General features: G+C 32.8%; 1 protein-coding gene across 1 annotated transcript; it reads left to right on the top strand.

The window, feature by feature from the left end:
• The first annotated feature begins 1,732 nt into the window (after positions 1 to 1,732).
• LOC149907104 (homeobox protein DBX1-B-like) lies at positions 1,733 to 11,406 on the top strand. The gene is made up of 3 exons (XM_090103766.1): positions 1,733 to 1,982; positions 9,890 to 10,104; positions 11,141 to 11,406. The coding sequence occupies exons 1-3, from the start codon at positions 1,751 to 1,753 to the stop codon at positions 11,288 to 11,290; spliced, it is 597 nt and encodes a 198-aa protein (XP_089959892.1). The 5' UTR covers positions 1,733 to 1,750; the 3' UTR covers positions 11,291 to 11,406.
• Positions 11,407 to 12,242: the final 836 nt, after the last annotated feature.

Here is a 12,242-nt window from a genome sequence, read left to right as displayed (position 1 = left end):
ATCGATATTGCAGGTATTCGATTAAAATAATATGGAACGTTTGGTATTTGAAGATTTTTAATGTGTGGCACGAAACAGGTTAGGTACCTATTAAGTAAGTACCTAAGAGAAGGAAATCGGGCAGTCATGATTTCTACATGGATTAAACGAATTAGATTAATCTTTTCACCGAAATTCAACACCAATTTAGGTACCTGGTGATGATTTATTTTACTCTACTTTTTAATGATTACTTAGTTATTACCTAGTAGGTAGGTAGGTACTAGGTAGGTACCTACGTAGGCCAAACCTAGGTGCTTGGTAGATATACATATCTCCAAAAAATCATAATCCAAATGTCTGTAACTACTAACTACCTACACCGCGGCCATGCCGAAAAAATATTAAATCGTTTAAATTGTATAAATATCTATACCTACTCTATATGTACCTACCTACTCATGTTTTTTATCATGCAAGTAGGTACTTACTATAAAATACTCTATATACCTTAGGAATAACATATTTGTGGTAAAACAACACTTTGTTTACGGAGACTACAGTTGCAGTGTTACTAGGTACAGTAATATTTCATTTAACTCAAACTCAAACACAAAATTATCGGAGTAGGGAAATTAGATAATTAACATAATGACTACAATAAGACCTTTAGGTAAATGTTCCACTTTTTTCGACTCAATTTCAGCTCGGTTGCTTTTAAAAAATGGAATAAAATATAGTGGGAAATGCAAAAAGTAGCAGATTATATTATAAAGCTACAGCTTTGTAGGTATGTTCAGATTTCAGTCAGTAAACTAATTCAGAAGATAGGTGCATCACCTTTTTATTATGGCATTACTTTCTTACTATTTTAACCTAGGTACTGTCCAATTTCGTTGTTAGGTAGAGTTCTGCAGACAGTCTAATGGAACCATATAGTACCCAGATATGTAATATTATATAGTTTTTACCATATAGGGAGGTATTATTATATTATTATCTATGTATCTAAATATACATATTATATCATGTGCATTAACTAAATGAAAATTCTTTATGTAGGTTCTAGGAGATTACCAACTTAGTCAAAATAAAACCCGCGTGGCTCTCGTTCCCATGGTAGGATGTAAAATTTCATCTGAATCGGTTTCTTCTTCTTCTGAATTATTTCGTAGATATAATATGGAATGGAAGATCGAAGTGGAATTAAGTATGGATTAGTAATGATCATGATTTTTCAATCATTATGTAGGTAATTTTTTATTAATGGGCATTGGGCTAATAGATGAATTTGAAATGATGACCTATAGGTCAATTTTAATTACCGAAAAATGCCACTTTAAAATCTGCAAAACATATTTTTATTTTTAGGAATCCAGATAGCAATTAGATACAACCCACTCACAACATATTAAAAGTATCTACAACATTATTCTCTACATAATATTTAGCTAGTGAGCAGTCTGTAGCTAGATAACGTCAACAGACTGACAAATGGCGCAAACTTAACCGAGTAATAAAATTAAATTGATCCTGCAAAGCCCATATAAAACACATAAAAGAGCCACTTTACTGTAAACAACTGCAGTGTTTGTAACATCAGTCACTTCAGCATAAAACCACTCCAGCGCAACAATTTGGATGTGTCCAATCGCAACGCTTCATTAAACAAGCCACGCCCATCGCCTGCGCTTGCGACGAAAGTTGTGCTCGGAACTTCTCAGTTTTTCAGTTGCGTTCGCGTCGGCTAGTACATTGTGGTGATGTAGTCATGACGTCGGTGAACAGTGAAGTTAACTCGTCGAAGTTGAAGTTTAGTGTGGATAGTATATTGGGGAACAATGATTCGAGTGCGCAGGTGTCGGAGACGAGGCCGCAGGAGCCGCCTTGTGCTGGATGTGTCGCGGCTCTGTACAGGTGCTGCAGGGACGAACCGTCTCTGCTGCAGCTCCAGCTACCTTTACCCTATGCTCATTTGCATCCAGCGTTGAGGCCTACTACAGGTGTGTTAAATATATTAGGAAGGACTATGGTCTATGCTTAGGGTCTATGACTCAAAAATAAAACATTGGGTATCTAAATTGGGTACCTACATCTTGACATACGTTTTTTTATGACTGAAATTTTCGTTAATCAAGTATTGACACTGATATTGGTAATTAATATTATGTCCCTACTCCCTAGGTAGGAACTTATTTTTCGCAAAAAAAGACAAAAACAACATAATGTTCCTGCCTAAAAATACAAAAATATAATATATTTTTTACCTATCTAAGGAATGCTTCCTAGTATTAAGAAGTTTACTAAACCTATTTTAAAACAATAACTACTTAGTTACTTACTCGACTAATTTTAATAAATTTTTTATCGTCAGAAAACTAAATGTCTATTGAATAACATAGGTATATGTAGAGTCTGTGATAGAGTATGTACCTACCTATTTTACTATCCCAATACAAACTTATTTTTTTCCAAGTTGGGAAATCTTGCCTAAGATACCTACGGCTCCCGGGGAATAGGAGCCGTGGGTTATGTCGGATTCCTACCGACCAAAACCCCACCGTGTACCAACGCGCTGCTTTAGACGGGATGCGGGTACACATTCGCAATCTTCCGCATGTCCCGCCCAGCAGTTTCCAGACCCTGCACCAAATGCCCACCCCGCTCCCAATCCAACCTGGGCCAAGCAGTTAGCACGATAAAAATTAAAAATTGATAAATTAGGTCTATATCTATAATTATCTTACACAAGATATATTAAAAATCATTTCCCAGACAATAGATACTACCTTGTATACGTGGTATATTATTATTAGTCTGTGATACTACATATTTAGTACTTAAGTTCCTACAACTCCTACAAGCACAGTCGGATTTACCATTCACACTGACCATAGGCGCTGTGTTAAAATTCCGTTCTCTTTCTCTGTAAAATAGCTAATTATTATTATAAATACCTAAATAAGCACGGTTAATAAACACAAAGGTTTTGTTTTAAATCAATGCATAAAAGCGCATAGGTAGGTATTCAAAAAGCTTATAGGAAAAGCTTTCATAATATTAACTTTAAATCTTATACAAACCTATAACGCCTATGAATAGCTCATTTATATTCTAATGTTTTAAAGATAGGTACCTATTTAAGTTAACAATAAAGTCGTCTTCGTTTTTAATAAGTGTTAGTGCCATATCACACTAGCGGATTGCGAGCGGTTTCAAAGCGGAGCGGGTGCGCAACGAATACGTTGCGGGCGCGCAACGAACACGCCGCGGTTGCGCAGCGAATTCGTTGCGGACGCGTCATTTTGTATACTCTCGCACAAAAGCCAGCCCTTCCGCCTTGCCTAACTTCCATTCAATATTTCCATCGTTTCTGTAGCACTCAATTTTTTAACCGTACTGTGGAAATGCACTTACTTAACAGTTAACTAAAGATGTAATAACAACTGGAGTTGTTAAAAAAAGGTGCTATAAAATTGAATTACTAGGACTTTTAGAATGTACCATACATTCCAAAAGTATGTAACGACTGACCAGTATAATCTCTCCCATAGCAACGTATGTTATAAAGAGATTTTGTGAACCTAATTATGAGCAAAGTGATAGTGAGTTGCTGGTTGCTTGATAAAATTTTCTATTCACTGCTATTTATCTAATAATAAGATAGCCCTGTTTTAGTTAAGGAGCTTTAACATTTATTTCACTAATGAACTTTCTTAATGAGCAATTAAGTTATCTGATTGCATTTCGACCAAGATTTAATAGATAAAACAATACCCTAAACATTAACATGTTATGAAACTCGTAAAAAAATAATGATCTCATAATTATTATACTATCACAAGTTATAAGTAACAACCAGCACGGATTCCATTTTGTTAATGAGTGTACATGACTGCGACGTAAACGTTGCGCATCTGCCACGCGTCCGCAACGAATTCGCTGCGCAACCGCAACGTATTCGTTGCGCACCCGCTCCGCTTTGAAACCGCTCGCAATCCGCTAGTGTGATATGTCACTTAGAGGTGACACTGATACGTTTACTTTTGATCGCTTACATGTATCGTAAATAAGACTTTATGGGACATCGGATAACTCAATGAATATTTTGGGATTTTAATATCTTTTGCATAAAATCAACTGAGTATTTGTTTTATTTATATTTTATAGATGTAGCTAAACATTTACTATAATTTGTGACCACACAAAGCGGATTTGTTGACTAATTTGTAAGTCAACGAGTTTTATTCATTGTTTATTTATGTTATTGGTGATTTAATTTTATGTCAACCTAATTGATTAGGTAGGTACATTATCTACCTTAGGTACTTATTTTAGATAAGTTATACATCAGTCCTTACTATTTGATGTATAGTTAGATACATTATATTTAAATAGTCTACTGATTTACAGCGGCCCGGCCGTTCATTCGGCTGAGTTTTAGCGAGATTAATGAACAGCAATTAATTTTTTATATTTTAAAAAATACCTACCTGAGCAGTGAGCAAAGCTAGACCAAAACGCACTTGGACAGCGTGGTGGCCCGTGTCCCTGTAGTGGGAATATAGTTAATATAAAAGAGTAATGGCTGATGATGATGATATCTAAATCACAATAGGTATAAACACAAACATATCTTGACTTTCATATCAACAAAGAAAAAAATTTATAGATAAGTTTATAGAACAAAAATATAAGTTTAAATATGTCCGGTTTGTTACAGTCGATCGACAAATCAAAATTAAATAAAATGTATTATTATTATTAACCAAGCGAATGGCGCACTACAGCACTCATAGAAATCTAAATAACACTTGTTATTAAGATTTCTATGACAGCACTACTGCAGTCTACACTCTAGTCTCTACATCCTAAAACCTTTACCTATGTTGTATGAAACTGTCAAGTACTCGTATTTAAATATTTTTTATTAAAACAACGAATGATAGATATTACCTACACCAATGATTATTACACTAACAATGTATTTTTAACTCCAGATCTAGATTTTTTTTCAGGTAGTGCTCTTTTTGATTTATTTCTTAACGTTACTTATTTTAAAATTAATTTCGTTCAAAATCTACAGTAAAAAATTGTTTAAGCTTTAACTAAATAAAATATTTAAATAAATATAAGTATTTTTTGTGAATTGTGAGTAAGTTATAGGTCTAAGATTTAGGTATATGCAATTCCCATACCTAAACTCTACCCGGCGCTGCAGCTGACTTAAATTATTTCGTTGACTACCTACCTTATTCAAAATATGATGTTTTAATTACCAAGATACATTCGTTTTTAAAAGTGAGTTGAAAAAAATGCGATATTACCTACCTACATATAACCAAGTTGCAAGTTGCAATTCATAAAATTCTATACCTACGCCTGACGATGAAAATCTTTGAGATTCAGCACGGAACACTACCACTACAATACTACAATACCCTCTGCTTCGGGGATTTATTTGAAAGAATTTGGTTTATGTAACAGTTGTAACTTATTAGGATTTAGATTTTAGGTAGGTACCTACCCATCATGAATAGCTTCACTCTTTATTGTAGAGTGTAGACGATTGTAGGTAACATTGTATCATTTGTATCTACTATACAGTTTGTAAATTTATTAGAATAGGTTTATAAGGTTGAATTTGAAAGTATCGTGATTCGTGACGATTTGTCAGGGACAGTTTTAAATAAGTAGATATCTATTCTTAGATCTACAACTTACCTTTGCATGTAAATTGCATTATACCTATTTAAATGCATAAATTAAGTGCTAGAGAAGCGGATTTATTACAGCTTTTTATACTTAATGTAAAATGCGAGTAGTTATTAAGAAAAACTGATTATCAATTTAATTTAGTTGGTAAGTAAAAACGTTTAGTTGTGATAATGGCATTTTAGCAATTGCTGGTGCAACAATAGGTACTTTTGACAGATATTAAAAGTAAGACTTTTGAATAGACGAAGAATAAAAGCACATAAAAGCATGCATCTACTGAATTATACATTGATCGATAAAAAAATAATATTAAATAATTAGGTACATACAGTCCATACAGATATGTATTACATAATAGGTATAATACCGGTACTTTCGACCGATGGCGAAATTTGTAACCACTTGGAACTAATGCCGTCATCTTGGCATTTAGACAAAACAAACATAGAGCTAGAGCAAGAGTATTCTTTCGTGATCTTATAATATACACTTACCTACCTATCCCTTTTCAATAATCAAACTAGGTACCGAATACCGATAAGTATTCATTTATAATTACGCAATCATAACTTTATAGCCACACCAATATTTGAAGAAAATTAAGTAGTTAAGGATTCCTAAAAATCAGAAGAATTTCAAATTTTCAAAGGAGATTTTTGCGTCGGTAACCTTACACCAACGCGTCTCTGAAAGTGTAATCCAACAGCCTAAAACTCTCCGTATTAGGTGGTATTAGGTATTATTGTATTTAGCGATTTAAGAAATTATTAAATAACACTACAGATAATATAAAACTGTACCTACTAATACCAAATATAAACCTATGTCTAAGGTCCAATCGGGTTATTATGTTTCTGCTAATACAATAACAAAAACAACATACATAACAAATGATGAGTAGCCTACCTACTATACCAAAAACTTTCTTAGACAAAATCGACCGGAAGGAAGTTAGCGCGGAAAGTTTATTTTTTTTAATTATTAATATCTCAAAAAATTGCTCCTTAAATGCTCCATCAGAATCTGTAATTGCTCCACTTCTATAATTATTAGTTTATTTATAATTAATTTTTAAAAAAATCCAAATACTGAAAACTTGATTTCCCTATAGAATGAAAAATATTCACTTTTCATAAAAAATTTTTTTGCAAAAAAATTGCTCCCGATTTGCTCTATCAATTACAAAAAAAAATTATTTTTAATTTTGATAATTTTTACAATAGTTGACTGAAAAACTATGTTTACATAGTAAACTACTGCGCTGTGACGTCATCAATTATTGCTGTTGCGACGCATAAGGGCCATATTTACATGTATCAGCACTGCAGCGATATCTGTAGACCTTAATGTTTATGTTTTCTTATTTATATTATTTAGCGACTGAAACACAAATTAATTAAAAATTACTTGAAGTTTTAATAATACGAATAAACGTAATATGCGAGTTTAGGGATGGGTAGGGAAATGTTTATAAACATACCTATGATAAGAATGATTTTAAATACATAATAATATCTGTTTCTTTCAACTTTTGCTAGATGAAACTCAATAATTAATTTATGTAATAAGTAAAATTTTTATGTAAAACCTATTGTCAAAAATAATTCTTTATATAATTATAAAGAATTATTAATTATACTCTAGTGAGAAATTTTCAGGTGATTATATAAAAGTAGGGCTCAATTTTTTTCGCGAACCCTACTTCTAAATAATTACCACTCTTCAATAATTTAAAACTCCTTGGCTGAATCCCTTCACACCCTGAAATAAAAAGTGCATATTAATTTTTCTTACAGTAAACAGAAATTCAAATTCAATTATTAATAAGAATTCAATACTTTGATGATGATTGACAGAGAAATATTTATTAATTGTTCATTATTATTGAATAAAATAGTACTTACACTTGTTATTCAATTGTTGACTGAATCACTATCCATACTAATATTATAAATGCGAAAGTAACTCTGTCTGTCTGTTACTCAATCACGCCTAAACTACTGAACCAATTTTCATGAAATTTGGTATGGAGATATTTTGATACCCGAGAAAGGACATAGGCTATCTCGAGAAAATGACGCAATCCCGGAAATCCCACGGGAACGGGAACTATGAGGGCTTTTCTTTGACTGCGCGGGCGAAGCCGCGGGCGGAAATCTAGTAAATAATATAAATAAGAAAACATAAACATTAAGGTCTTAATAGATATCGCTGCAGTGCTGATACGTGTAAATACCTATGACCCTTATGCGTCGCAACGACAATAATTGATGACGTCACATCGCAGTAGTTTACTATGCAAACATAGTTTTTCAGTCAACTATTGTAAAAATTATCAAAATTAAATAATTTTTTTTGTAATTGATAGAGCAAATCGGGAGCAATTTTTTTGCAAAAAAAATTTCTATGAAAAGTGAATATTTTTCATTCTATAGGGAAATCAAGTTTTCAGTATTTGGATTTTTTTTTAATTTATTATAAATAAACTAATAATTATAGAAGTGGAGCAATTACAGATTCTGATGGAGCATTTAAGGAGCAATTTTTTGAGATATTAATAATTAAAAAAAATAAACTTTCCGCGCTAACTTCCTTCCGGTACAAAATCGTTATCCAATTGGTGGATTTATTTCACGAATTTTTCATTTGTGAAAACAGAATGAAAATAGAATATAGATGGAGTAAGTAGGTAGTTTTTAAACATGGCGGTGACTTCTATATAATAATCTAATCTTATATAATATATATATATAAAAATGAATCGCAAAATGTGTTGGTAAGCGCATAACTCGAGAACGGCTGAACCGATTTCGATAATTCTTTTTTTATTATATTCCTTGAAGTACGAGGATGGTTCTTATGTAGAGAAAACGTAAACATGTACCACGGGCGAAGCCGGAGCGGACCGCTAGTCTTCTTATATATAAAAATGAATCGCAAAATGTGTTGGTAAGCGCATAACTCGAGAACGGCTGAACCGATTTCGATAATTCTTTTTTTATTATATTCCTTGAAGTACGAGGATGGTTTTTACGTAGAGAAAACGTAAATATGTACCACGGGCGAAGCCGGGGCGGACCGCTAGTCTATAATATAAAAATGAATCCCAAAATGTGTTGGTAAGCGCATAACTTGAGAACGGCTGAACCGATTTCGATAATTCTTTTTTTATTATATTCCTTGAAGTACGAGGATGGTTCTTATGTAGAGAAAACGTAAATATGTACCACGGGCGAAGCCGGGGCGGACCGCTAGTCTTATATATAAAAATGAAACCCGTTTTCCTTGGTCACGGCATCACGCGTGAACGGGTGGACAGATTTCGATAATTCTTTTTTTATTATATTCCTTGAAGTAGGAGGATGGTACCTATGAAGAGAAAACGTAAATACAGGGTGTCCCACTTTTGGTATACTAAGCTCAAAGGAGGTTATAGTTTTGCATACGCTGAGTACGTAAAAAATACTTGTAAAATTCCAGACGCATTTTTTTTTCGGATAGATGAATTCTTAAAACTCTATGTGTACACCCCTAACAAGCAACACGCCCAAATTTGCCACCCGCATGTGAGATATCGTTTAAGATTATGTTTTCATAGACAAAATGCTCACATTAGAGAAGCGGTATATGCCGGTTGCGCGAAGCTAGAGAAGAAAACATGGATTTTCAGGAAAAATTTAGCAAAAAAATTTTGACGTAATTTTGTTGTTTAAGTATTTTTTACGTGATCAGTGTATGCAAAACTACAAGGCCCTTCGCGCTTAGTATACCAATAGTGGGACACCCTGTATATGTACCACGGGCGAAGCCGGGGCGGACCACTAGTTGTTTTATAATTACATATTATGTAGTGATTTCTACTATAAAAATTTAATTTGTTTTAGTGACATTTTTCTACTAAGTATAAAAATTTAATTTGTTTTAGAAAATAAAAATTTATGCAGCTTTTTTAATTTACAGAAATTAAAAAAGCTGCATAAATTTTTATTTTCTATAATTAATGACAGTTAAATTCATGTACCAAAAAGTTAGCGGACAAAGGAACTTAATAACTTAATTTAATAATTTTATTATTTCATATAAGTACCTAAGTACTTATATGAAATAATAAGTACCTAAGTACTTATCTATATGAAATAATAAAATCCCACTATAGGTAAGTACGTATTCTAATTCCAACTTTATTTTACAGTTTACCGATTACCACTTCCATCATCATCGCCGCCGCACTCTTCAACCCCGCGTTGTGACGTCACGTCCACAGGCAAAAGAAAAAGGTCCTGGTCACGAGCCGTGTTCAGCAATTTGCAGAGAAAAGGGTTAGAGAGACGGTTCCAAATACAGAAGTATATCACGAAGCCTGATCGGCGGCAGCTAGCTGCTACGTTGGGGCTGACTGATGCCCAGGTAAACCGTCCTATACCTACTAATATTACAAAGCTGAAAAGTTTGTTTGCTTGTTTGAACGCGCTAATCACGGGTCCGATTTGAAAAATTCTTTCGGTGTTAGATAGCCCATTTATCTAGGAAGACTATATAAGGCTATATTAGGTATATCATCTCGCTAAGACCAACAGGAGCGGAGCACTGCGGGTAAAACCGCAGAGCACAGCTAGTATTTAATAATATTCTAATACCGACAAGACTTTTAAATCGCTTAATTGAAATGTAATGGCAACTTAGTAGGTATTTATCTTAACAACAACAATACTATTTTTTTTGTATTTTATTGTGTCGTATTCATATTAAGGATAAGTGCAGATCATTAAGAAAATTAAAAAAATAGTTAATTACGAATTCTATTACGTTTTTCCTTTCTCAGCTTCTTTCAAACTCAAACTCAAACATTTATTTATTCAATTAGACTTCTTCGAGAAGCACTTCTGAAACGTCAATACATATTTTTTACATTTACCACCGATTCGGAAAGCAGTATCTATGGAGAAGAACCGGCAAGAAACTCCATAGTTGCTCTTTTAAATCATATCAGTATTACAATTTAATTTTACAAAATATGTAACTGTATATTATCATAATATGCCAGCTGAGAACTGTCCTGTGGTTTTTACGCGATAACCCTCCATGGGTTTTTATCTTCCATATTATATTCCTTAATGCTGTAATAGGCTCTATGAACTAATACGTTTTTTACATAATTTTTAAATTTAGCACTACTAAACTCTTTGATACTTTGAGGAATTGTGTTGTTCTTTTTAACAAGAAACCCATAATATGCAATTTTAGGTACCAAAATATTATGTAGGTATAATACATACCTATAGGCGACAATATTCTTTTTATTTTTTGTTTTTGTTGCGTTAATCTCTCATACCTTTCTATTTTGCAAATCAATTGAAATCCTATACATTTTCAAAATATTTTAAAGAACCTATCTATTAATTCTAAATAATGTAGTAAAATATATTTTATCCTTTGTGTTTAGGTAAAAGTGTGGTTCCAAAACCGTCGCATGAAATGGCGGCACACGAAAGAGGGTCGAGCGGGCATCAACTCGGTTGGGAGCGGGCGGGACCCGGACTCTACCGCCAACGAAGACAACGAAGATATCGATGTGGATACTCTTAGTGATTAGATTAAGTGAAAATTATTTTAAACAAATGACGACTATAGTATTTGGTTAGAATTGTATATTTTCTGTGTCAATTTGTGCCAAGTTTCTAGAAAAACTGATGTCACTGGTAGCAAGAATTTAAAAATCTATTAGAAGCTGTTCCTACTGGCTACTAACTATATTGAAAGTTTGTATTATTTTTTATTTTGTACACATCATGTTATGTATAAACAAACGGTCGCAGTTTTGTATTATGTAACTACCTACCTATGCCAAGAAACGTAGAGGGAGAATGATTCTCGCTCTACGCCAAGAAATAAGAATTAACTTTTATTTTCCGAACGTAAGTACAGCTGTTATGAGTTGAAAGAGTTCCACTTGTGGCTCCTATTTCTGTGAAGGTTTTTTAAATGAACTTCCATACATGATATAATCCGATTTCCTAGAATATTATATTTATCATGCCGGTTGCCCAAGCACAAAACAAAACTGCGAGCATTGGTAAATTGACGAAGCCATTTCTTATCAACAAGAGTCAACTACATATTAGGCATCCTAATTCAATAACGTTTTGTAATTTATTATACTTATTAATGTTTCTGTTTCCTAAATACCTGTTTTCAATTAACTTAAATAGGATTATGAATGCCATAAGATTAGTTTATAATATAGTGCCAATACAAAATTATGAATTAATAATAATAATATATTTAAACGATTTATATTATTGTATAGAAGCACAGACTAATAATAATATACTACGTATACAATAGAATAGAAGTAAGAATACAACTTATAGAAATACTCAGAGATTCGAATATATTATCACAATAAAGTAACTCAAGTGCGACTGTGCGATCCAACTAAGAATAGGAACGATTCAGTGACATTTATTGACGTAGTAGTTAGTATAATAGGTGTTTATTCAAATGTATAAATAATAACAATCTGACGTTTGTATTTAAATTTGATG

Source organism: Colias eurytheme, chromosome 7 (assembly GCF_061535395.1).
Source record: "Colias eurytheme isolate Ceu_HAF_F1 chromosome 7, ilColEury1 Martin Lab GWU primary, whole genome shotgun sequence".
NCBI lineage: Eukaryota > Metazoa > Arthropoda > Insecta > Lepidoptera > Pieridae > Colias > Colias eurytheme.
Note: the sequence above shows the minus strand (reverse complement) of the source record. Positions and strands in the feature narration are given on the sequence as shown.